Raw genomic sequence first — 27,441 nt, 5'->3', positions numbered from 1 at the left:
GAGACTCTTTCCCTTTGCCCCTCTCCCCACTGGAACTCTCTCTCTCTTTCTCTCAAAATAAATCTTTAAACAAATTAAGTAAAAAGATCCTGGTCACATATTGATTCAACTGAAGTGGGGAGAAATTTGTATTTTTTTTATGCAGTTCTCTTTAATCATTGTAATCAACTTGTCACAAAATTTCTTGGTCTTATGCAAACAAAGCTAACTTGATTTGATAATTATAGATGAATTATAAAAATATTTCAAAGTTCTCTATAGAAACCCATTCTTAATTTTTCTAGATATAGCTTTCTAGATTCATAAATATCAGAAGGTCTGCATGATTGTCTTCACCAGCACTCTAGTCATTGTCTCTTTCCCTATGGGAGTTCTTACCTACTTCCTAAAACTGATTGTTTAAGGATGCACTGATTATTTCTGATATTGCTTTTGCCTTTCCAATACTCTCATCTTTTCTTTTCCTTTTAATCTGTGGCTCAGTAGAAGTATTAGGCTTCTGGTTTCTGAAGAGGCCTTTGTTCTAGGGACTGTCTTCCTTAAAATGTTTCCTGTAGAAGTTTCCAATTCTCTTCCTATTTTAAAGTTTGTCCCTGGTGTTATAGGCCTCAGATCCTTTGCAGCACTGAAAATTTCTGAACACCAAGTCTACTGAATAATCCCACCCTCCTAAATTGAGTTTACCACCTGTGCCCACTTGTTCTGACTTCTGTAGACTTCTATGTGAGTCATCTCTTTCACAGTCCCTTTGAGATGGTAATATTGATGACAATATTTCTCAAACAGTTCATGACAATAGACTTGTTTATACTGATTATTTTCCTCAGTGATTAATCAGTGAAACAAATAGATAGTTGTTGTCAAGAGAGAAAATCTGAACTGGCCCAAATTGGAAAGAAATACCCAAAGGGTTTATATGAAAAATAGTATGAGGGGCAGCTTGGGTGGCTCTGTGGTTTAGCGCCACCTTCAGCCAGGGGCCTGATCCTGGAGACCCGGGATCGAGGCCCACGTCAGGCTCCCTGCATGGAGCCTGCTTCTCCCACTACTTCTCTCTCTCTCTCTGTCTTTATTTATAAATAAATAAATAAAATCAATCTCTCTCTCTCTCTCTCCCTCTGTCTTTATTTATTTATGAATAAATAAATAAAATCTTAAAAAAAAAGATAGTATGAGGATGAATGAAAAAGCAAAGGGAACAAAATAGAGCCCAAAGGAATGATTTTAAGGAACTGTGAGTAAGAACTGAGATATAAAGAATAAAAGTTGGATACTAAATAGTAAATTGTTGAGATTATTAATATGTCAGCATTACTGTTATTTCTTATTCTAGACAAAGACCTTGTGAATTAATTAAGACTGAGAAAATCCACAAAAGCTTGTAAGGTTTGAAGTGAAAAATAGCCTGATGACGTGCTCCAGAAAGATGGACAGAAAGAAACAATACTGATTTTTTAGTGGTCGTAACTCTTGAGAGAGTTCTTCACTTGAAAAACCTACCATGTGGTCCAATAACAGTGCTGCTCCCTTCTTGCTAACTGGCTTCCTGGGCTCAGAGGCAATTCACCACTGGATCTCTATTCCCTTCTTTATGATCTACTTCTTTATCCTTTTGGGCAATGGCACACTTTTCTTCCTCATTTGGAACGACTCCAGCCTTCATGAGCCCATGTACTATTTCCTGGCTATGCTGGCAGGTACAGACCTTGGGATGACACTAACTACAATGCCCACAGTCCTGGGTGTCTTATTGCTGGACCAGAGGGAAATTTCCCAGGGTGCCTGTTTCACTCAGTCCTACTTCATTCATACCCTGGCCATTGTGGAATCGGGTGTGTTGCTTGCCATGGCCTATGACCGATTCATCGCCATCCGCACTCCTCTGAGGTATAACTCCATTCTTACCAATTCTCGGGTGATGAAGGTAGGACTGGGTGTACTAATGAGGAGCTTTATGTCCATTGTGCCCCCAATCATGCCACTCTACTGGTTCCCATATTGCCGTTCCCATGTTCTTTCCCATGCCTTTTGCCTCCACCAAGATGTCATGAAACTTGCCTGTGCTGATATTACATTTAATCGTGTGTACCCAGTCATTCTGGTTGCTTTGACTTTCTTCCTAGATGCTCTCATTATACTCTTCTCTTATATTTTAATCCTGAAGACAGTTATGGGTATTGCCTCTAGAGAAGAGAGAGCTAAGGCCCTTAACACCTGTGTCTCACATATTAGCAGTGTCCTGGTCTTTTATATTACTGTGATTGGCCTGACTTTCATCCACAGGTTTGGGAAGCATGCACCACATGTGGTCCACATCACCATGAGCTACGTCTACTTTCTCTTTCCTCCATTCATGAACCCCATTATATATAGTATGAAGACCAAGCAAATTCAGAGAGGCTTCATTCGCCTATTTTCTCTACACAATAGGGCTTGAGCTTTCATTTCAACAATCTTGAGATTTCTGGGATTTTTTCATTTCCTGTTATTGGAAGAGAAGCTTGGTTTTATACTCAGTGTCTTTTTTCAGAGTTATATGAGACATAAAACTATACGTTGACTTGTGCCTTGGCATCTTTATATTAGAGCTATTGTTCTCCTTTCTTTATTATTTGTCCATCCACTGAGTGTTCCCTCAGAAGATATCATCCCCAACCACTCTCTTTATCTGACTTCTTGCTGATTGCCTTGTTGTCTTCACTGGCCCTGCCTCCTCTGATAGCTCACTTGAGCCTCTTAGCATCATTATCAGATGCTATCACTACTGAACAGCTGGATGCAAAAGTATTATTGACAGATGGGGCCAGGGAGAAAAATGCATTGTAATAGGGATAAGCACAGGTTAGTCAAATATATCCATGCAAACAGAGTTTGTGGTCCAAATGAGAGGAAATTTTTCTCTCCTTCATGTTCTCATCAGATTAAAAGAAAGTATTCAGCCCATCAATCATTCCTTAAATGGGACCCTGCATATCTGCTAAAGACTTGGTGGAGGGTTAGGTAACTCAAACTATTGCATCTGAGAGATGAGTGAGGGTGGGTGATCCTAACAGAAGGGAGAAGGAAGTCGGCAAGGCTATGTTTATGAGAGTATATATAAAATCCACATTATTTTATTCTATGTCAATGGGCTTTATTTATGAATAACATGTGTAAGAAAGTGTGCCTGTTTGCATGTAAGTGTTTCAGTATATCCACTACTTTGAGTTGATGGATATCTATCCTATAATATGCCTGGATATCTCTATTTGCTTTCTTAAGTCCCATGATAAAAGTGTAGCAGGGTAAATATCTAATAAATATCTAAGGAATCATTTAATATTTATCCATTCACCAAAATTCATTAACTGCCTAATCTGTACCAGGTTTTATAGTAAGTACTTGAGAAATAAAGGTGAAAAAAATACAATCCTTAATTTAAAGAGCTGTATGGTTTAGTTAGGGGGAAAAATATACAAACACAGAACTGATATAGGTAGAAATGAACCTTAGGGAAATGCAGTACACTTACCAGGAGACTTTGGGATCATAGAAAAGATGATCAGCTCATACTGCCAGGAGCTGACAAGAGAGAGTTAACTAATATTAGAAGTGACATTAAAGGAGAAAATGTACATTTTAATAAATAATATTTATGCTTAATGAGTAATATTTATATTAGATGTCTTAACCTAAATCTGTCTTTGAGTGCTGAAAGGCAACTGTTAGCCCATTGTTGAATATGAATTAAGGTAGGAACCTATACATGCAGAAGAACAGAAAGAAGAAAACAGAACAAGGATAACAAAAACCTTACAATCAAATTGAAATTAAAAAGGGAACACCAATCAAAAATAAATTTATTAAAAAAAGACACACACATACACACATACAAAAAAAAGGGATCAGAAAAACTGATGTTTATGAAAAGTGAGATGGATAGATAACACATGGCTATAAAGGTAGTATTTTGAGGAAAAAGTAAATCTTCATATTCTGAGTTCCTTTGTATAAAATAATTAAAGTCTATGGCCTTAGGTTATAAGAAAGTAAACTTTTACATCAGTGTAGGAAAGACATTTGTAACTATCCAAGTTGCACAGTAATGAAACAGGCTATGTTATATATTACCTACCACAATGAATACCCCAGAAAAAACAGAAAAATCATTTACTAGCGTTTTAAGTGTCTAGTCATAATGTAGAAGATTGTACAAGACCTCTAAATTTTCTATGAACCATCTTTTCACTTACCTGCAAATATTTTTGATACAAATGCTTACATCATAATCCATCAAAAATCTCTGTACATTACTAAAAATTCCCCATTTGTAACTGTTATTGCTGCTTCTCTTAGGGATAGCCTCTGTTTTTGATATACCTGATAAAAACACATCCCTTTCTAAAGTCTACTTATGTACTCTCTACTCTTTTAAATGTCCATTCAATTTTTTTTTATCTATAGAAGAAACTTCATTTTTCTTTGTAACGTATGTGTGTACGTGTGTATATATACATATATACACATATACATATATATATTTTCCAAGTGATTATTACATGGAGTACTTATTCATGAACCCTAGGACCTAGTTTTATAAACACTTATAGACTAGCCATATTTTAGTATTTGTGGGAAGGGGAGAGGTTTATCTCATACCCACAGATGAGGCAACCAATAGAACAGCACCTCTGTCCATGGCACATGGTTCCTGCAAACACTGAATCAGAGCTCTCCTTGGCATACTAATGGTCGCTGAATGGATATAGGACAAGTGGCTCCTCTTGAATAGATGTCACTTCTGCCACATTGTTCTCCAGAAAGGACTTGTATCTCTCCCTTTTCAGAGAAAGATCCATGTTTAGCCATTGACAGGGTGATCTCATTCTTTGACTCCCACCTCCATCCATATGTGATCTTCATGTCTTTGCTCACTCCAATTCCCACACCCTCAACATACACATGACAATAATTCAAATGTAGTATTAATAATAGGGATGCCCGGGTGGCTCAGTGGTTGAGCGTCTGCTTTCGACTCAGGGTGTGATCCCGGGTCCTGGGATTGAGTCCCACACTGGGCTCCCTGCATGGAGCCAGCTTCTCCTTCTGCCTAGGTCTCTGCCTCTCTCTCTGTGTCTCTCATGAATAAATAAAATCTTTAAAAAATAATATTAATAATAGAAGTAACCATATGATTATTATGGCTGACACTATGTACAAGGCATTGAAGAGTAAATCATTTACTACTCACAATAACTCTGAGAGTCAGGCATCTGTAGCAGCTTCGTTTCTACAGAGGTGGAGACTGAAACACAGAGACACATAGTGTTGTCCCAAGATTGAAGAGCCAGTAAGTGGCAGAGGGGAAAATTCAAGTCAGGCTGTTAGGTTCCAGAATAGGTGCTCTTATACTGTAATAATACCTGACAAAACATGTTTCAAAGCCTAAGTTATTTGGTCAATATTATGGAGTTTGGCAGATCCCTGGGCGTCTCGGCGGTTTAGTGCCTGCCTTCTGCCAAGGGCATGATCCTGGAGTCCCAGGATCGAGTCCCGCATCGAGCTCCCTGCATGGAGCCTGCTTCTCCCTCTGCCTGTGTCTCTGCCTCTCTCTCTCTCACTCTCTCTCTCTCTCATTCTCTCTTGAACTCTCATAACTAACTAACTAACTAACTAAATAAATAAATAAATATCTTAAAAAAGATATTATGGAGTTTGGTGGGCTTCTGGCTCTCCAGGTCTTATCCTCATCACTTATGCATAATACCTACGTGCTTTCACACACCTTTGCTTTCACAGTCAGTACTCCTGTTGCTTCTGGATGTGTGAGGTAATGCTGATTACTCATGATAAAAGTGGCAGAAACAGTACAGATCACTGGGATCTATGTGTTCCTCCATCTTTTCCATCAGCCTTGCAATTACATTGGCCGCGTAGCTGATTCTGGCTGAAGGAATGTGAAAATAATCATGTGTTCCTGGCCAAACCAGGGGTGTTTTCTCATCATGCTTTCTGTCCTTCTATGTGGCAAGAAGTAAAGGACTGTGAGATGTGAATTCAAATGCTGGAAAGAGTCTGCATTCCTGTGCCTCTGCTTGGAAATGAGCACTCAGCAAAACTGACTGATAATTCACATCTGAGCAATAAATAAACCTGAATTTTGTGAGAAACTGCCTAAAATTATTGAAGCAAATCATGTTTCTGATGCAAATTTGTATTTATTTGTGGCTTATTTACTTGTTTCTAATTCAGTTTTGTTTTCTGTCAAATGCTATTTCAAATCTTCACCTCGTGGGCTGAGATAAAGTGGCCATCAGTTCCAGACCTCCAAAAATGACAAATGTTTTCTTAGTTCACTCTCCAAAGTTGCTCATTTCCTCAAGTTCTCCTAGATTGATCATCGTTCATGAATTGTAAAGAATCACTGAATGTTTCCTAAATCCATTGTTGCACACTTCTACATCTGACATGTTAACTGTGACCCAGATCTCGCAGTAGAGTTAAGACAAAAGGTGTTAGTCTCTGCAGGGCTTTAACCAGCATGCCCATGGTGACTAACACCAACAGTCTTCTATTTTATCCTCACAGTATACCTGGTCTTCCCTGCCTGGATCCTATCCCTTCTATTATCTCCACCATGTCCTCCTGGCCAACATCAAGATATCTTGATGATATCAACTCTTGGCCGATGAGCCCATGTTCCTCTCCATGTTGGCTCAGATAGGTCTGGTTTTCACCCTTCCACATCCTTCCCACAGTCATGGGGAGCCTGTGTTGCAATATTTCAGAATTTGGCTTTTAAGCTTCTGTTCATTTATGCTTCCTTTTTGGATTGTCTTTATGAAATCCTCTACACTGATGACCCAGTCTTTTGTCTGTCAGGTGGCTGCGTCCTACAAAGTGTGTCATGCCTCTGTCTTTATTTACACAATCATCTGCACTGTTGGTGTCACCATCATTTGCTGTTAGGTGCTGTCTGTCCTTTTCTATCATTCTGATCAAATGCTTTTCATTTCTTGCTTCCACCATCTCTCTCATCCCTCTTGCCTCCATCTTGACATGATCTACTCAGTCTGTACTTTTGTCCGGACTAATGATTGGTTGGGGTTTATGCTAGTGTTGCTCATTGCAATATGGGACCCATTGTCCATTTTTTTCCTGTCCACTGATCTGGAAAAGTGTCCAATTTCACTCTTTGTGGAAAATATCTATAAACTTTTTAGTTCACTCTGCTATAGCCATTTCAACCTAGACTAGTGAGTACCACAGTACCTTCTCGGATTTGATGTCCCACAGCCTGTGGCCCACAATCAGGAGAATATGAGTTATTACTGTGAAGATTGAGAATGTCAGTGGTAATCACAATGATAAAAATGGATTATTTCAATCAAAATACTATTTTCTCTTTTAGTAACTTTTTTTCTTACACGTTATCTGGAAGAACCCTTTAGAAAAGTAGGCTGCAGTTGTTGCTTTCACCACTAGAGGGAAGGCGACACCCATGAATTTAAGAGGCCAAGATGGGTGGAGCCTCACATGAGAGAAGTAGGTCTCTTGAATGAAAGTGGGAACCCCCACCTTGCAGAGATGGGACATCTGGGTACCCCTGTCACTTTCCTTTTTTTCCAGTTATATTTCCTGAGAAAATGTCTGCACTGCCTACCCTATATCTAAAAAGCAGAGGATAGCAAGATATCAGCTTGGATTTTCAAAATGTCAGACTTTTGAAATGATTTTAGATACTAGTCTGTCTTTATTTATCCTAGGATTGCAGAAAAGATAATACTACCTCCAACTTAATATAATGGAAATAATTTTTTCAAGAGATAAAGAAACAAATACTAAATCTCTTTCCCCATCCCCTCCTTCCTTCACTCCCTCCCTCCCACTCACTGCCTTCCTCTGGGATAATCAGAAATATTTTTGGAGGACTCACACCAGACAGCTACAGCTGGTTGCCTTTAGAGAAGAATGCTATTAGAAGATAGGATTGGGGCCTCTGGGTGGTGCTGTTGGTTAAGTCCCTGACTCTTGTTTTTGGCTCAGGTGTGATCTCCGTGTAATGAGATCTAGCCCTGCATGGGGCTCTCCACTCAATGCAGAGTGCTAAAGTTTTTCTCTCTTTCTCTGCCTTTCTCCTGTGCTGTCTCTCTCTCATATAAATAAATGTGTTTTTTTTAAAGAAGGTAGGTTTACATGGGACCTTTCAATTTTTAGTTTATATGTATCTGTATGGTTAGAGTATTCTATAATATAAATAACATTATATTCTAGCTATATAATGTTCAAATATTTCCTTACATAATCTGATTTATGCTTTAATCCCTTGGAAAAGGGGGATGAATACTTGCTGCTTAGTGTGTTAATGATTAAATAAGATCAGGTCAGACTGACACCTAGACTGTGCTTAAAAGTATGTAATAAAAAGTGACATCATAAAACAAGTGACATCATCAAGACCGGATAGTGTGGGCATGATAACAGGCACATAGATCAATGGAACAGAATAGAGAACCCAGACATAGACCCTTAACTCTATGGTCAACTAATTTTTGACAAAGCAGGAAAGAATATGCAATGGAAAAAAGTCTCTTCAACAAATGGTGTTGGGAAAATTGGACAGCCACATGCAGAAGAATGAAACTGGCCACTTTCTTACAGCATACACTAAGATAAACTCAAAATAGATGAAAGACCTAAATATGAGACAGGAATCTGACAAAATCTTAGAGGAGAGCACAGGCAGCTTTGTGTTTGACCTCGGCTGTAACAACTTCTCCAAAGGCAAGGGGAACAAAAGCAAAATGAGCTGCTGGGACTTCATCAAGATAAAAAGCTTCTGCACAGCAAAGGAAATAGTCAACAAAACTAAAAGGTAACCTACAGAATGGGAGAAGATCTTTGCAAATGTCTTATCAGATAAAGGGCTAGTATCCAAAATCTATAAAGAAGTTATCAAACTCAACACTTCTCCCCCCCAAAAATCCAGTTAAGAAATGGACAGAAGACATAAACAGACATTTCTTCAAAGAAGACATATAAATAACCAATAATCATATGAAAAATGCTCAAAATCATTTGGCATCAGGGAAATACACACCGAAACCACAATGAAATACCACCCCACACTGCTCAGAATAGCTAAAATTAACAACTTGGGAAACAACAGATGTTGGCAAGGATGTAGAATAAAGGGAACCCTCCTACACTGTTGGTGTGAATGCAAACTGGTGTAGCCACTCTGGAAGACAGTATGGAAGTTCCTCAAAAAGTTAAAAATGGAGCTACCCTATGACCCACTAATTGCACTATTTGGTCTTTATCCAAAGGATATAAGTATAGTGATTAGAAGGAGCACATGTATCCAATGTTTATAGCAGCAAGCTCCACAATAGCCAAACTATGGAAAGAGCCCAGATATCCATCAACAGATAAATGGATAAAGAAGATGTGGCATATATGTATACACAATGGAATATTACTCAGCCATAAAATATAATGACCTCTTGCCATTTGTAATGACATGGATGGAAGTAGAGGGTATTAAGCTAAGTGAAATAAATCAAAGGCAAATACCATATGATTTCACTCATATATGCAATTTAAGAAACAAAACAGATGAACATGGAAGAAGGGAAGGAAACATAAAATAAGATGACAACAGAGAGGGGGGTAAACCATAAGAGACTCTTAACTATAGGAAACAAACTGAGGGTTGCTGGAGGGGAGGTAGGTGGGGAGATGGGGTAACTGAGTGATGGGCATTAAGGAGGACAAACTGCTGTTTGTGATTTAAACTCTTTTTTATTATAAAACATTGAATTCACATCTACATCCCAACCCACACTATGCATTCTTTTGAAACATTCACTCCATAGTGTCTACTCTCTATTCTCCTTCAAGCAGGGTCAGGAATTGTTCATTAAAAAACTATGTGATGTCTTTCCTTGATTTTCTCCCATGTGTCAGGCATAAGACTAGGTGCTAATGTGTATATTCTCAGAATATTTGGTTAGTTTTATAATGCTTTTGTTATTGATAAAAAACTGAGGCTTAGAGAAAATAGCTTTTTTTGAACTCATAGTGGCTTCCTATTTTATTTGCCATAATGTAATTTTCCAGACAATAAAAACTAAAATCTACTATGAGTCAAAGAGTGGCTAGGTGGCCTTGTCAATTAAGTGTCTGCCTTTGGCTCTTGTCATGATCCCAGGGTCCTGTAATGGAGTCCAGTATCAGGCTCCCTGCTCAGTGGGGAGTCTGCTTCTCTCTCTACCACTCCCCCCTACTTGTTCTCTCTCTCTCTCCCTCTTTCAAATAAATAAATAAAATAAAATAGAACTCTGTCAAAGGTTGCACTAATAAAAGCTATTGTGAATTTACACAAACACAATAAAGTTGTGAAATTACATCTATTGCCAATTTATGGGGTAATAAAAAAACCCACAAAAACCCACACACATTTTTCCCACTGAGCCATTGAAGCAAGAGAGAGAGGAAAATACTGAAGCAGTAAATTTCTCAATGATTACTGACTATTATGCAAATATAGGCATGTAGACCTGGGAGGAGGCTCTGTGGGGCAAGATGAAGGTTGGATGGGATGGCATATAGTGTGATGGCTTTGCTAACACTTTTAGAACAAGATTGTTCTTTGGGCTCAGGCACGTAAAAGGGGCTGCAGGAGATACATAGACCTCTGAACATTGCTTCTTTTCTTAGGGACAGAACAGTCATAGCCTGAGTTTATGGACTGTGAGCCCTTTGTACTCTCTCTCACTCAGCATCCAGATCAGAATGACATGGCTTGTCCTCCCCTGTACTAGGCTGACTCAGCCATGGAAGGGGGCCCTGACAAGGCTCTGATAGTCCTATCTGTAGGCCCAGGGCCCAGGAGGTGCAGCCTCTCCCTCCAAGTCTCTGAGTAGGGTTGGCTTATTTATGTATTTAAAATATATATTTATTTTTAAAGAAATAACCAGAAGCCCGCCTAGCCCTGGCTCTGGCATGGAAACCACCTAAGATATTTTAGATTCCATTTGCTCCTTCTCTCCAAATGAACAAAGGGGCTCAGTGCAAGTCATTGTACAGCATCAAGAGCTTTGAGTCCTAGCTTGGGCATCTCCATGACAAGTTAAATCATAGTGAGAAAGTTCTCTCCTTCTCTGAGTTTCAGTGTTCTCTTGTGTAAACAGTAGGCTAAATAGTACTTCTTCCAACACAGAATATTTGTTGATTAAATTCATAAGCTTCCTAACTTCTAAACCGGGTACATCATTGAACCCAATACTGTTCAACTAACAAAATGCCTTCAGGTCCTCTCATTCAGCAGTGAACTGGGTAAGAAATGTATGTGTGTGTGTTGGCTCAAGTGAGAAGAAGAGAGGACACCCTTCTACCTTTGGTTCCCATACACCTCTAGGAAAGAATGTGACACCCTTCTTACATAGCCATCCCCACTAACCCATTTCAGAGATTCATACCTTTTGCTGCAGGAAGGTCTTAGGCAGTGAAGAACAGTGGTTAAGAGTATGGACTCTGGAGCTGGACTACCTGAAGAGCTGGCAACTCAGCACCTTGTACTGGCTGTGTGACTCATTTCTCTTAACTGTAAAATGGGGTTTTACCATCTTCCTAAGATTGCAGTGACATTGAGTAAATATATGCAAAAAGTTCAAAGTGGTGTTTTATATGTGCTGAGTACCCTAAAATGTTTGCTATTTTTATTGTGTCTAACTATAATTATTCCTGCTGTAGCTGAAAGCCATTTTATTCTGGACTTTACACCAGTTCATTTCTAACAATCATAATAATTTGAAAACTGACATTAGGGACACCAGGGTGGCTCAGCAGTTGAGTGCCTGTCTTCAGCCCAGGGCGTGATCCTGGAGTCACGGAATCGAGTCCCACATCGGACTCTCTGCATGGAGACCACTTCTCTCTCTCTGCCTGTGTCTCTGCCTCTCTCTGTGTGTCTTTCATGAATCAATAAATAAAATCTTTAAAGAAATAAAAAAAATAAAAAAAAATAAAAAACAGACATTAATTGAAGGCTTACTTATGTGCCAGGCAGTATAGTAAATACTTGGTATAACATATGATTTAGCTTATTTCTCTGAGGTCAGGAAGAGTAGACTAAGGGGAGAAGTCATGGCTGTAGTCACTGTCTTCAGGTAAATTGTTGGCTTTGTGAATTCAAGGACTGTGGTTCCCTGGTTCACTGTTATGCCCCCAACACTTGCTACTGCACATGCAATTTATATTTAACAAATATATAACACTCTAATATGGCAAAACTGTCTTTTGGAACATAAGTTTGAGTTATACTGTGTGACATAAGATTAAAGGATTTTCACTTATATAAGAACTTTATAAATATTAAGTTATCTAACAAAAACAAAGGTTCAGTGGAAAAGCCATGAGAGAAAGTGTTTCATCCATGACTGTGTGGATATGACAGAGGTGTTTCAGAGGGGGTTCCCACCCTAAGCGAAAGTTTGGTCTTAATGAATTCCTACATTCACATAACCCTGTGGAGGCCTATGCCATTACATTTTATTCTCCATTCCCTTGTCATATATTCAGTGATGAATACATATTAAAGGAAACTGGCCTCACACTTCTAGATTGGATGAATCAAAAGATCAAGTCTATGTGTTGAGGCAAATGGGGAAGCAGAGAAAGAAAGTTTTGAATGCAGTAAAAAAAACCTCAATGCTCCCTCCCCAGTCAGGGCTCCAAGAGATAGGAATTTAGGGCTTTGTGAAGCCTGGCCTAAAATCAGAAGCCCCAAAGGATATGAAGAAGACACAGACCCAACATTCATACTAAGCAAACTTCCTTCATGTGACAGAGGGCCCCCTGCCCCAACCTCTAGAGCATTTCTCTTCACTCTGTCCTATCAGAATCTCCTCACTTCAATCCAGAAACTATTTTCCATAGTCTGTGCTGCTGTTAGCTCAAGAAGTTCCCCATGAGGGACCCCCCTCTTCTCCCCGCCGGCACCTAGAGGCTTGTCAGCAAGTTCCTACTCTCAGCATCTGGGAGGCCCTGAATCCAGTTGTTCAGTGTTCCTTCCTTGGATCCAGTCATTGACCTTGACTTTCCTTCCCCTCCCTAAAGCCTCTAAAGATAATCCATTTGGAGAGTATGGCTTTCCAAGAAATACCCCTTTTGTTAATTGCTTATCCCCAAGTCCCACTTTAAATATCTGGAATCACTTCCTTTAAATAAAAGGAATCACAATAATGAACAGAACACAAAGGGGAATGAGGCAGAGTTTGGAGACGGAGAGTAGGTAGGAGAGTCATGGGAGCAGGACAGGATTCATGGATGATAAAAATCTACCTTAATTTATTGAGATCTTTTATGTTTTAAAGTCCAATCAATGAAACTACTACTTTGCAGGCAGTGTATCATATTTCTTCCATCCTCATATCAACTCTGTAACGTAATGCAATTATTATCCCTGTTTTTAGATGACAAGGCTAAGCTCAAAAGAGTCAAGGCATTTGCCTGAGGTCACACACATAAGAGATAATGCTGGCTCTTTGACCCAAGTCACATTCACTGTTCTTAAGGTTTTTGCTGAACTGCTAAGGAGCATGAGGTGAATGGGCCCAGAAAAACAGGGAACTGACCTGTGGATGAAGGAGGAAGGACAGAGAGGCCAGTGACTATAACTTTGGGAACAGGAGTCTCTTAGAGTTTAGACTTTTTTGGTGAACTTTGACTCAGCAAACTTGAGGTCCCCACAAGGACTTTGTGAGCTGATGTGCAAGATGTGTATATCAGAGGTCACAGGAGGGCAGGGCTAGCTGCCAGCTATCAGGGACTAGAAGGGCTACGGGTCTGTGGGCTCAGATATGTGGCCAGCTCAGGTTAGTGGTTCTGGGTGGAGCCTGGGACTCTTGGGGGAGATAGACTGTGAGTTCAGGGACGAACATAGGAAAGGGTAGGGAAGCATAGCATGGTAGCAGTTTATATTCTACTACCACATAAGATTCCCCATCTTTTCAACTAGACATAAATGCCTTGACTCCTCTGAGCTCAGTCTTGATATCTATAAAATAAGGGTAATAATTGTATCTATCTTATGGGGTTATTATGAAGATCAATAGAGATACAGTCTGGAACAGTGGCAGAGATTCAGGCCAGAGCTATGGATTCCCTAGGGAATAGATGTCTCAAAGCAAAAAGAAAGTTCTAGAAAATAACGCCACCCACTCTTGAAGATATAGAGACACTTCAAAGCCCAATATTTATTTTTAGCAATGATCTAAGATGTACAACAAAAGCCTACCCTTCCCCTAGTAAGACCATCCTCCCAGATATGACAGAGTACAGAGCTTAGCTTTAAGGGATGAACCTACATGGAAGTCAGCTGACAGCGACTTTGTAGTTTAAGAAACCCTCACTTCACGGGGAGCGTGTACAACTCATGATTCTGAAGCATAAGAGGTCTATTAAGAATCTGATCAGGCAGAGGGAGAAGCAGGCTCCATGCACCGGGAGCCTGACGTGGGATTCGATCCTGGGTCCAGGATCGCGCCCTGGGCCAAAGGCAGGCGCTAAACCGCTGCGCCACCCAGGGATCCCTGATCAGAAACTGAACAGGAAATAGGTTGACTAAGGGACCAGAAACCACAGGAGAGACATTTAAAGAAATAGAGGAAATTTAGACTATAGCAAAGGAAAAGGGAATGGGAATTAATACTTCTCTGATATCTTTCTACAGGTCAGGTGCTATTCTAGGATATTTAAATAATCTCATTTAAAATGGTAGTTCTACAAATAAACATACTATAATTCATGCTAATGGTAAGTAATATTTCTTGAGTCTAGAGTGAATACTAAGATATAATTGAAGTTCATGATATAGATTAACTTAGTTTATCTTTACACCAATACTCTGAACTGGATTAATGTCTCTTAATTAAAAAGTACAGAAAATGTCTTGATAAGTAGCCGATTTGTGATTTGAACCTAGGTGGTCTGGGATCTCCTACTGTCTACATTACACTGCCTCTCTTTAGGTGTGGGGGATTGACAAACAAAGAGATAAAAGAATCATCCCAGCTCACAAAGCCAGTAAGAGGGGACGCTGGTTGTAAGCCCATTTTGCTGCTGTGGAAGACCGTGTCCCTTCCACAGAAGAATACCTACACAGACATTCACTGTGGACTCAAACACAAATGGGTACTCTAGCTCCCGCTTAGATACCCTGAAGATTGGAGATCAGGGTTTAGGCCACAGCTGCACACCATACACCTTCAACATGGCTGAAGGAAAAGTTTGAAAGAGGAAAGTTTGAAAGAGAGATAAATAAGGAAAACATTGGAAACAAGTTGCATCTCCTTAGGAAAGTGTGAAAGAGAAGTAAGGAAAACTTTGGAAGCAAGTTCAGAAAAAAAAGAAGCCCTAACTTGGATTACAGTGGCTGTCAGATTATAGGCTGTAGGTAGGTCCACGAGAACACTAGAGCCCCATACCTGCCTAAATGACCCCCAGACTCTTGGCTAAGCTGCAAGCTTGGTTGAAGAAGACAGTGCTCATGTATGATATTCTCCCATTACTCCCCAGACCTAGCCTACTGCCTCTCTCTCTTTGCCTTGCACTAATCTGGAACCTCACTACTCCAAACAAGTCTGTGTGACATTCTAACTAGTGCCAATCACTGAGGACACTAAACCATGCTAGAGGCAGTGCTGTGGTGATAAGTTAGGGCTACAGACAATGAAAATAATGTCTGTAATCTCCCTGCACCTCCCTTTACAGAGCCTGACAATAATCTTCCCAAATGTTACCAGGGTAAGACCTCATTATATATGTTAACTTCTCCAAAGCCAGTTTGGGCTTCATGTTTTCTTTCTCATCTGCAGGCAGGAGAGAAGAACTCAGCATCAGTCTTTTAGGAGTCCCTATAGCATCTGTGTTGGGCTAAGCTTTCTACATTTTATCTCTTGAAAGTCAGTCTTTTTTCTTCTAAGCCCAAACTTAAGGTCTTACATTGCCTGTAGAGACATTCATTGATCCAAGGAGGAATATGGGAGAAGGAGTATGACAGGGATAGAAAGTAAAGGGAATGGGTGAATGGGAGGGTCAGAGAGGGAGAAGGTAGACCAGAAGTTGCAACATGATGGCCTATTGGCTAAATAGCAATAATAGGATTGTTTGGGAGGTCTGAATAATGTTTCAAAATCAACCAAATCTGTTGGAAACAGGAATCAAGAAACGCCAGACACAAGGAAAAAATTGCAGGATCTCACTTATATGTAGAATCTAAAAAATATTGAATATGTAGAAATAGAGGGTAGAACAGTATTTACTGGGCTTGGAGGTAGGGGAAATGAGGAGATGTAGGTTAAATGGTATGAAGTTGTAGTTATATAGGGTGAAAAAATCTGGAGCTCTAATGTACAGCATGATGTATACAGTTAGTGATAAGTATTGAATACTGGCAATCTGCTGAGAGTGTTTCAGGTGATCTCATCACACACTAAAGAAAAGGAAAAAGGTAACTGAGGAAAAGATAGGTTAGTTAACTTGACTGCAGTAATCATTTCACTACATATATGTATATCAAATCATATATATGTATATACACAATTTTATAATAAATATACACAATTGTACTTAAAATATACTCAATTTTATTTTAAAACTAAAAGTAAAAGAAAAGAAATAGAATACCTTCAAAATATCTGTACTTCCAATCATCTTTTGAGAGTAAGATGTGACCCTAATAGTTTTATGTATATACTAATTATAGCATTATAACAACAGATAATACTAAGTGAGCATATAACTACATCCCTATCTCTATGCCAGAAACTAAATTAATCCTCATGACAGCCTTAGGAACTAAGTAATTTTATCACCTTATAGTTCGAAGACATGGAGACATTATTATGCAAATTGCCCAAGGTTACCTAAGAAGTAGGTGGTATTGGTGTCACTGAGTTCTTCTCAATCCTCCATGGCAACATTTGGCTAAAATATTGACTGCCCTATTTACTAAGGATACAGATGGCACCTGACACCCTATTCCTTTTTGTGATTTCCTGACTCCAGTAAACATATGAAGCCTATGACATAGAACAGGGGAAGAAGGTAGAGCCTTTTAATGAGTGATGAAGTCTCCTTCCCTGACCATGCACCACTGGGGTTCCTCTCTAAGATGAAGTTACTCTGTCTCAATGTGTTTTAGTTAGTTCCATGCAGCTTGCTCGAAAGGAGATGAGGGACAGGTATTCACCATCATGAAAAATTCATGTTCATTTCTCAAGGCTCATCTTGCACTTCCTTAATTCTACAAAATCTTGTAGTCCATTACTTACTCTCTGAAAGGAACCACACCTAGAGAGTCATAATCCTCACATACATAATGCTAACAAGTATAGGAAATAGTGTAACACTATATTATATTTAACTATTGTTTTTGACCAGGACTCCTAGAAGGCAAGATGCATGCCTTGTTTATAATTCAAAGACTGAAATTAGTGTCTAGTACTAGCAGGTACTTTGAAAACATTTACTGAATGGCTTTACTTTCTACAAGGCCAGCCTTCTCTATTCCCTCCAGCCATCTTGTTTCTGATTAAATAAGCTTCATTTTTCCATTAATTCATATTCCATTTTTGTCTAAGCCTCCACTACTGCCTTCCCATAGTGCAAAAAAAGGCATTTCTCCCAGCACCCCAGTCTGAGTCAATACCCTGGTCCCTATCTCCTTGGTCTGCATAGTCTTCTAGGTCAGGATCTGGGTCCCCACTGCCCAACAGTCATGCTGAGTCATGCTGAGTCACGCCAAGGTTTAGGGTGTGTGGACAGATGTTTTCAGCCTTGAGTGATGCCTGCTATCTGCTTCCCCAGCAGAAATCTTACAGGACAGATGGCAAGAAAAGGAGTAGGTGCTGAGTGACTATAACTCCACCCCAACCAGCAGGATGAAGAGAAAGGGATCCCTTGGCAGAATGTGACATCTAAAATACATTCTCTTTTGATTTAAAAAATTATTTCTGATGGTTTCATAGATGCCATAGCATGAACAGTCATTGCTCATCAAATATTAATCTTGTACATTGTCCTTCATACCATGAAGTAGAAAAAATCCCTTATTAGTACATGCATATGGATTTTTAGTTCTTAAAATATATAGCTATTAATCTAATTCTATCAGAGTAATTTGAAACACCTTTGCTAGTTGTGTGGCCAACTCTTTCTTTCTTTCTTTCTTTCTTTCTTTCTTTCTTTCTTTCTTTCTTTCTTTCTTACTTTCTTTTTCTTTCTTTCTTTCTATTGGAGTTCAATTTGCCAACATATAGCATAACACCCAGTGCTCATCCCAAGTGCCCCCCTTAGCGCCCATCACCCAGTCACCCCAACCCCTCGCTCACCTTCCCTTCCACTACCCCTTGTTCATTTCCCAGAGTTAGGTGTCTCTCATGTTTTATCACCCTCACTGATATTTTCACTCATTTCTAATGACCCAGAGCAGAATCTTAGTTTCCTCCTGTAAAAATGTGGCAGAACTGGATGGCTAAGAATTTTTTCAGCCCTCACCTTTCTAAGATCCCACACACTGAACACCTACTTTGCCAAATCTTGTAGACATGGACTGAAGTGTGGGTATGAAAGAGGAAGGCATGAGACAGAGGAAAAGGAAATGATTACTCACCATCTTGGGGGAGTCTAGATATTCAAGTGACCAAGAGCCAGTGCTCTTAGAGGGTACATGCTCACCTGTTGGGTTGGGTCCAACTGCAAATGCCCCGTGGGACCCCTCAAATTTAAGGACACATTTCAATTCAGTCTTGGTGCTGCTACTCTCATTGGGAAAATGTAATAAATTCCAAGTCCAATAGGGAAGAAACATTCCTTGAAGAAAACCAACAGGATTTCCATGTGCTGGTAACTGTCAAAGACTACAAAGAGGTGAAATCCATGATGCAGTGCCTGGAGAGAGAAAAATCAGGATGTTACAGGATCAAAGAGGTATCCAATGGAATGACATTGAAGTGGGCTTCTATAGGAGTTAGTAGTGGCAAAAAGATGTTTCAGAAATGTGTACTGAATGTGTCAGACACAATTGGGAAAAAAATTTAAATGGGAGACAGAGTAATTCAACTGACCCATCAAGAATTTTCAGATAAACATTTGATTAATTTCTGACATTGAGCTTCTTGAAGTCCCAAGCTGTGTTGGTTCTGGATTTCCAGGGACCATTACTGGCTCTAGTACATACGTGGCATAGTTGTTGGTCTTTTTTGGTGAATGAGTGACTCCTTGTCAGTCTTGTTGGCTCTGGTAGGAGCACATAAAGAAGATTTAGTTATGCTATGTTAAAATTTCCTTCTTGACTCAAGTACAGAAGTAGAGTTAGAGTGACATGACACATGTCTAATATATGTGCAGACATGAAGAAAGAAAATCTACCTAAAGAATGTTTATAGAGACAGTAAAACACAGTGAATGAGTTATTTGTGTAATAACTGAGAAAAGGACTGGAATATGAGTCATTTCAATAAAATTCATGGAAAAAAGGACAGAAAAAATTGGGATATGGAATTAGAGAGACTAGCTTGGGTTGAGAGACATGCTTAAAAGGGTACTATTGGACTGAACCTTAAAGTTAATGAAAGAATCAGAGAATTGTTCATTCCTCATAATACGAATAAGGAGATACAACTCGATGGTTGGGGGCAAAGGGTTAAGGAGTAAGGCATTCTTGGTTTGTATTCTTGGGAAAATTTAAAATTCACCATTTTTTATCATACATGACGTGGGAATAGTGATTATACTTAGATCATCTGTTTGTTCTGTTGGCAATGGAATGTCACATATAAATTATCTAAAAATGCCTGAAACAGGGGCACATAAGTGGCTTAGTTGATTAAGCCTCAGACTTTTGGTTTTAGTATATGTGCTGCTGAAGTGAGCACATAGACTCTTGATTGTGACACAAGTCATGATCTTAGGGTTGTGAGATTGAGCCCTGCATCAGGCTCTGTGCTCAGTATTCTTTCTCACTCTCCCTTCACCCCTCCCTCCTACTCATGCATATTCTCTCGCTCTCTCTCTCTCTCAAATAAATAAGTAAATCTTAAAAACAATGCCTGAAGCAGACCACATACTGAAGAAATGACCACTATCATCATTATTATTGTTCTCATCATTGGTCTGTGCCAGACAGTACAGTAGGAGATACGGATGTGAAGAGAAATAACGTAGGACCAGAAACTCTGTATCCCCTTATGGTATTCAAGTAAGAGGCTGCAGATGGATCAGGAGCTAACATGATAAGACATTTTCATTCCACACCAAGATGTTTCAGTATTACCCTATAGGTAAAGAGTAAAGGACATGAGGATTAGAAATTTGATGCCAAAGTATAAGATCACATCTGTGGGAATGGGAGATAATTTGGGTTGCAAAATGTGAGTTGAACAAGTCATTCATTTATTCATTCAGCAAACATATCCCAAGTGCTGCTCTATAACAGGTTCTATGTTAGACTCTAGTTTACCAATGTGAATAAGTGTAGATGAAGCAATGTCACTGGGCTCAAGTAATTCATCTTTTCCAGTGGGGGTGGGTAGTCATTCAGATAAACAGATGACTTTTACTGCAAAATAACAGCTGTTGTGATGGAGAAGTGGGCATGGAAGCAACACATTCTGCCAATATTAATTAACCAAAGTTATACATAAATGAGTGTTGATCTGGGACTTTGTTTTTCTCACTTCTGCATTCTTAGCACTTTTGCAGTGTTGAATGAATGGTCAAACACCCATAAAACTAGAAGTACAGAGAATATAGACACATACACACTTGTGTATGCATACAAAGCAAAGCAATCAGTGGAGCAGTGCTGGAAGTAGGAAGGCCAGCTAGAGCTAGTCAGACCCCAGCAAGTAGGATCTCCATCAGGTTCTTGATTTCCAGGATATAGCCCATTCATAGGTTGAGATAGGCTCTTGAAGGCTTATTCTGGCCAAAATAAAAGACACACAGACGAAAATAGAAACCATGGTGCTTATTACTCTTCATTGAGATTTACAACTGGAATACTCATGTCTATTGGACAATAGACTCATGTCTATTGAACAATAAATCCTTTCCCTACATCAATCAGGTAAAAGGAGAAGGAACGAATTATGTGAAGGAAGGCAGCTGGAGGCAGTTATGCCAAGTAACCCTCTTGCCAATGGGATAAGATATGGCACATTCATCCATGGGCATGGCAAGGCTAACCATGGCATGAACATAAATATTATGTAAGGTTCAGAACATCTCTAGACTCTAAGCTAACAAAAGAGATCTTTTATTTTCTATTCTTTCCTTATGGGTCAACTCTAATGATTGGCATCCTTTTCTTTATACATATCAGAACATTTCATAAGACTATAAGTAAGTCATTTCTGGCCTGGAAGTCATTCTGTCTCTTTCAGGTAACTATGAGTTTCTCTTTTTTGTCACTAAAGTTATCTTTTAGTCTCAGGTGAATTTAAAGAATGTAATTTATTCCCCTAGTTTCCTAGGCCTTGAACATTTCCAGTCACTGTGGCATTTATATTCTTACAATACTCACATATTTGTGACCACACACACACACACACACACACACACACAATATTTATCAGGCATTTCTGAGTAGTTAACCTTGAAGGACCTTCAAACACAAGCCCATGATCTCTTGTATTTATTGACTTGTGTAGGAACTAAGGATGGGATCTTTGAAGGCAGTTAAGAGAAGCACTCTGGTCTCACTGTCTTTAGGTAGTTCCCTCCCTTGCCACAAGTCTGTGTAGTGCTGAGCTCTTATCTGTGCCCACAGTTTCTGACCCCACCCAACTATCACCAGCCCAAGTCTCTAGAGGAGAAAAACACTGAATCTGCCTACCTCTGTTGATTAGAAACAAAACAAAATGAAATAAAAGCTCCCCAGATCCCAGAAGGCAAATGAATTAACAAACCAGAAGAAGAAGAGAATGAGGAAGAAGTAGAAAGAGAACAGAGAGGAGAGAGGAAAGAGGGATGGAGTGAGGAGGAGAAAGAAAAATAAAACCAAAACCAAAACCAAAATCAGTCAAACAGGGAAAGATAAAGATTGGTGACCATAAGGCCTGAATAGGCTGGAGTACAGGGAAGTGTTACATTGGCTTGTTGGTCTAGGAATCTAAGAGAAATTCTGTTCCCTCACAGATGCTTCAAACTCAGTAAGATAAGGGTTGTGGGAACTTGGTTTTAGAAAGAATCCTCTGGGGGCTAGAATTAGTAAAGGTTACAAGGGATTTCAGGGAGGAGCAATCACTAGCTGCCGCCAGTAGGTCTATAAAACAAAGTGTCTTAGTTTCTCATAATTCCTCAGGGTGGATGATTTTGTTAATGGATAGGGACCAACTATAACCATTACTGCTTCCACTTAAACTCTGCACACTTACCAAGCCTCAAATCTATCCTTTTTCAGAGAGATGTAATTTTTTTTATTCAGGAAACATGCTATGCTATAACTTCAGTACTGAATACCCAAAGTGCTAAAGATAGCATACCTAGGTTAAAAAAAAAAAAATCATTAAATGTTTTGTAGAATTCAAAAGTCACCAAGTCAAAGACTTCCCAATCTTCTAGTAGCAGACATGGAATCTTAGTATAAAATGGGGTCTTCTCTATCACTTCTCTGTATAAGATTCTAAGCCCTATACCCAGAAGAGCTCTACCTGAATCAACTCTAAGTAGATATCCAAATATCGGGTTTATGCATGCTTCAGAGGTACTTGCTTAAGCAAAGTTTATAAATCACCATACATGGCTTAGGTCTTGAGTCAGAGCCATGGGATATGGCCCAATAACCCATGGTAGTGCAGTAAACTGAGGGGCAGAAAGATTAGAAAACACTAGAAAATCTAATAATTGTGTCATTCCTTCAGAGTATTTTTTTATTTTTTTTCTTAGCTCAAAGAATACATTGGGCAATATTATTTACAATAAATGGGAAAAAAACAGGAATTATCTGTTTTTGAAAATAAATCACAAAATAAATGAAGGTAATTTCCCTTAAGGTGAAAAAGCATCAAGGAAAGCAGGAAAATAGAGCTCTATTTCAGAGGAAATGGGAAATTTATGACTGTCTAAATTGCCAGATTCAACTTTTAACCTTCCAGGTCTATCATGTAGAAATGTGTGTAATAACTGGCTGGTTCTGGCTCTCCATTTCCTCTCCCTCTTGCTTAATTAACATTCACACATATGTTCAGCTATGCCTTAGGCACAGTGATCTCAGAGGCCAGTCAAACCACAGCTCCATGTTGTAGCTGCCAGCTGGGAGAAATCACCCTGAGAATAAAACCCCACTCTGGTTGACTCACCTACAACCTTCGTGAGAGATGGTGCTAGGGCAGCATGGGACTTAGAAAGCAGTCATGTTGCCTGACACCAAAGTGGTCTATTCTCTCATTCCTTTGATAAACAGAAAACGTTTACTGGCTTCCTGCATGGCAGCCACAAGGGTCTCCTGCTACTTACTCATAGTAACCAATTTATTTTAGGCTAATCCAACACCTCATAGAAGCTTTTACAATATCATCTATTTCTCTTATGAGAATATAAACTCAGATACATAATGAAAGCATACTGATAGCCTCTCTAATAAAGAGCTTTGTATACCTTCAGTGGTTTATAAACCTTGTCTATGATTTCCCATTTTTGAGATTAAAGATTAAAAAAGAACTCACTTGTGGTGAAGAATAATTTTTGAAGTAACTTTTCTCAGATAATACTATGAAAAACATGTAATGGGGCTAAAGACTTAGTTTACCTATCAACAGTATAACATTTAATTCACACTGATAGCACCTAAAGATATAATAGTTGACTCAGGATCTATACATATCATAAATTAACTACAAAGATTCAAGAAAATATTTTATTTCCCCTTGCTGAAGAGAGGTATCTTAAATTTCTTAAAATCCTTCACAGACCTTACAAAGGTACAAATGCTACAGAATACCGAGAATCTGGAATTATTATTAGCTCATCGAATTTTGGAATTTCCTTTTAAAATTTTTTTAAATTTAAATGCCTTTGACATAACATTTTTTTATTTTATTATTTTTTAATTTTATATTTCATAAATATTCTTGTTTACCTTTTCTAATGATTTAATCTTTCTTATCTATCTGGATAATCATGTCCAGAAGATTATCCAGATTATCTCTAAACTTTGGATTTTACATTCAGGAAAGGGAGACAAAAATGATATTTCATAGGAGAAATAAGTAAAATACTTCAAAATGAGCATCTGAGATAATTTAGCTTGAATCAACATGCCTTAGGGGCAGTAAAAGACTACACTCAACCAACCTGAATGACTTCAGAATCAGAATCTATAGCCTTGTACTGAACTACAGATATGCTATCTTTCAACCCTTTAATATATATAGTTTAGCCCAGGGAGGTTTTCCTGACCTCCTTAGGAGGGGAAAAGTTAACAAACACTGTAAAAGTCATAGTCCAGGAACACTGTTCCAGTAAAGACTAAAACTTAATTATACAATTATAAAATGCTTCTCCTCCAGCATTCCCTACCCCCACACCACAGGACTCCAGACTGTTGGACTCCAGACTCTGCTGCTATTACAGCAGATTGCAACTGAAAAAGTTGCAAGGTGCAGACTCTATTTCATGCTGAATTTTCAGGAAAACCCAAAGACAAGAGTGGCATCAAGAAACAAACCCAAACAAACAAGCAAGCAAAAGAATACTCAAGGCATTTGAAGCCTCAGGCACCTATGGCTGCAGCAAACATTAAAAATATTCCAACCTCGAGCTTAATTAACCTACCCATTCATCTATTTCTGAGTTTGATCTCAAGTCCTAGTTTTAAATAGTTGGAGACTCCTCAGCTGTCTCACTGATTAAAGAAGTATAAGTGGAGCAGAAAATCAAGACGAGAACTTGGGAAAATTTTCCCCAAAGTGACCAGTTTCCATCACAGAGAAATGGACAGAGAGAGGGTTCCAGGGAAGCACAGGAAGTAAATTTATCTTATCTATCTTCTTTATGAAATTACCCTCAGATGTTGTACTTTGGGATTGAAGTCTTAGTCCTATTGTGGATCCCTTGTTACTCTGTTTAGCTTCTTGAAGTAACTACATGTGTGTTTTGTCTCCTTTGGGAAATTAAGAACCTGAGGCTTGGTTATAATGCACTCCTCAAGTGAGTGAAAACTGGCTGAGATTCTATGTCAGCAACTGTTCTTTTTTTTTTTTTTTTTTTTTCATGACTCTGTTCTTGTCTCTATCACCATCTTTAATCCAAATATTGAAACTGTTCTGACTACAACTCTTTCCTTATCTTGGGCTTAGCTCCTTTCTGCAGGTCTTTCTTGGAGAAGAAGAAAGGGAGAGATGGATGTCATTTTGGAGGATCATGTTTAGGACAGAGGAACCAACAAAGGAAGCCTGTCTCAGGAACCAACACACATTATCACAAGTTCAGTGGACATGCTTCACTGCTGACCCTTCCCTGATCTGACTCCACCCCCGAGGGACACAGTTTAACCTTGACCAATGACTTTAAAGGACTAGGAGGAACAAGGGGCCAGAAGGTCAGCAGTAAAGAATAAAAGGTGACAGTTTCCAGCAGCAGCACATACCTGCTTCTATCTCTGATCGCCTGTAAGCTCTCAGACCTGACATCATGGTGCATTTTAGTGCCGAGGAGAAGGCTGCTATCACCAGCCTGTGGGGCAAAGTGAATGTGGAAGATGCTGGAGGCGAGGCCCTGGGCAGGTAGGCACTGGCTTTCAAGGCATGAGAAAGGGTGGTGAATATGAACCTGGCCAATTGACCAGGAAATTCCTCAAGATTTTTGCAAGTCTCTGATTTTCCATCTTCTGTGGTTCTGTCACATAGGCTCCTGGTTGTTTACCCCTGGACCCAGAGATTCTTTGACAACTTTGGCAACCTTTCCTCTGCTTCTGCCATAATGGGTAACCCCAAGGTCAAGGCCCATGGCAAGAAAGTGCTGACTTCCTTTGGAGATGCTGTTAAGAACATGGACAATCTCAAGGGCACCTTTGCTAAGCTTAGTGAGCTGCACTGTGACAAGCTGCACGTGGATCCCGAGAACTTCAGGGTGAGCTCAGGAAATGCTCATGTGCTCTTTTATTACTTTTCACTCTGGGGTAATAATGGAATTTGAGTCTTTGGAAAAGCTAACAGAAATTTCAGAAATTATGGGTCGAACTTGGTGTTAGAAGGACAGATCTCTAGTGGGCATAACCAGGACCACTTGGTTCAGGACTAGTTATAGAAGGGCTAGTAGCAGCCAAAATTTGCTTAAATCTTTTTAAGAACTTTTGTCAGAACTGGATATGTTCATCATAGAGAATGTTAGACTTGTTCAAGGAGGAATAGGATTTGGTGTTTGGTAGATAAAGGCCTTTCTCAAGGAAGGGGAAATGTCTTATTTTATGTGGTTTCGATGACTAAAGTTTAGAGAGAGATTTGGGGGGGAAATTTTAGACAGACTGTCTCAAAGTAATATACAAGTTCTTTAGAATATATTAAATTACCTGTCAGTATTTTTACCGAGTGGAGTTTTGTTCTTGCACTGATTGGAGACTTAAATAAGCTCTCTCTGGGGACCCCTGCAGCCCTAAGATCCCATTATTACAGGAATTAGCCAATTGGTACATAAGAGAGGGGAGGAGAGATGCAAATAAAAAAATAAAAATGGTGGCCTGGTAGAGAGGATGGGAATATGGGGAGGCAGGGAGTTAAATGGAAAGCTCACACTCATTGAATTTAAGGACTAGCTTATTTGGGCTTTTGCAGGCATACCTCCTGGAGCAGTTTAAGAATGTAGAATTGGTAGGAAGTAGAGGTCTGAGCTATTTTTTCTGCAATTCTTTTTGAGAACTTCTACTCAACATGCCTATTTGTCATTTTTGTCTTTCACCTAACAGCTCCTGGGCAATGTACTGGTGATCATCCTGGCTTCTCATTTTGGCAAGGAATTCACCCCCGATGTGCAGGCCGCTTGGCAGAAACTGGTGGCTGGTGTTGCCACTGCTCTGGCCCACAAATACCACTGAGTCCTCTTTCTAGTTCAGCAGTACCCTTCTGTGTCCCCAGTGTCCTCCTCCTGCATATGGGGACTTAGGTTTAGCTTTGAGAGCACAACTTCTGTTTAATAAAGTTCATTCTAATCAGTAATCGGAAATTAATATTGTGTCTTCTCCATTTTTTACTCTTGTGTTAAAGGAGAAAAGTTTCATTGACTGAGGGTTAGGAGACATGGGAAGAAACAAGAGTTCCTTTGGAAAGATAGACATTATGGGAGGATTCTAGAGGATCTGGGTGGATGCCAGGAGGGGGAAGAAATTTTCTGGGAAAGGCTTAATCAATTGGGTAGGGATTTACAGGGCAGGATGGCAAAAATGTACTGTAGAGGGGA

The 27,441-nt window shown here is 39.3% G+C and overlaps 2 protein-coding genes across 2 annotated transcripts; both read left to right on the top strand.

Moving 5' to 3' along the window:
- Positions 1-1,501: 1,501 nt before the first annotated feature.
- LOC112667888 (olfactory receptor 51B4) lies at positions 1,502-2,437 on the top strand. The gene has a single exon (XM_025459947.1). It carries the CDS (start codon positions 1,502-1,504, stop codon positions 2,435-2,437), a length of 936 nt encoding a protein of 311 aa, XP_025315732.1.
- A 17,613-nt stretch (positions 2,438-20,050) lies between these two features.
- Positions 20,051-27,197, top strand: HBE1 (hemoglobin subunit epsilon 1). Its single transcript, XM_025459228.2, has 4 exons — positions 20,051-20,224; positions 25,347-25,772; positions 25,896-26,118; positions 26,951-27,197. The coding sequence occupies exons 2-4, from the start codon at positions 25,681-25,683 to the stop codon at positions 27,077-27,079; spliced, it is 444 nt and encodes a 147-aa protein (XP_025315013.1). The 5' UTR covers positions 20,051-20,224; positions 25,347-25,680; the 3' UTR covers positions 27,080-27,197.
- The last annotated feature ends 244 nt before the right edge of the window (positions 27,198-27,441 follow it).

The sequence above is a fragment of the Canis lupus genome, chromosome 21 (genome assembly GCF_003254725.2).
Source record: "Canis lupus dingo isolate Sandy chromosome 21, ASM325472v2, whole genome shotgun sequence".
NCBI classification, from domain to species: Eukaryota; Metazoa; Chordata; class Mammalia; order Carnivora; family Canidae; genus Canis; species Canis lupus.
This window is presented reverse-complemented; position numbering and strand designations above follow the sequence as displayed.

Excerpts from the sequence above, each read along its gene's own strand:
- LOC112667888 (XM_025459947.1), top strand. The coding sequence starts at position 1,502 with ATGTGGTCCAATAACAGTGCTGCTCCCTTCTTGCTAACTGGCTTCCTG.
- HBE1 (XM_025459228.2), top strand. The coding sequence starts at position 25,681 with ATGGTGCATTTTAGTGCCGAGGAGAAGGCTGCTATCACCAGCCTGTGG. Across the intron at positions 25,773-25,895 it reads GGAGGCGAGGCCCTGGGCAG|GCTCCTGGTTGTTTACCCCT; the intron begins GTAGGCACTGGC and ends TCTGTCACATAG. Across the intron at positions 26,119-26,950 it reads TGGATCCCGAGAACTTCAGG|CTCCTGGGCAATGTACTGGT; the intron begins GTGAGCTCAGGA and ends TTCACCTAACAG.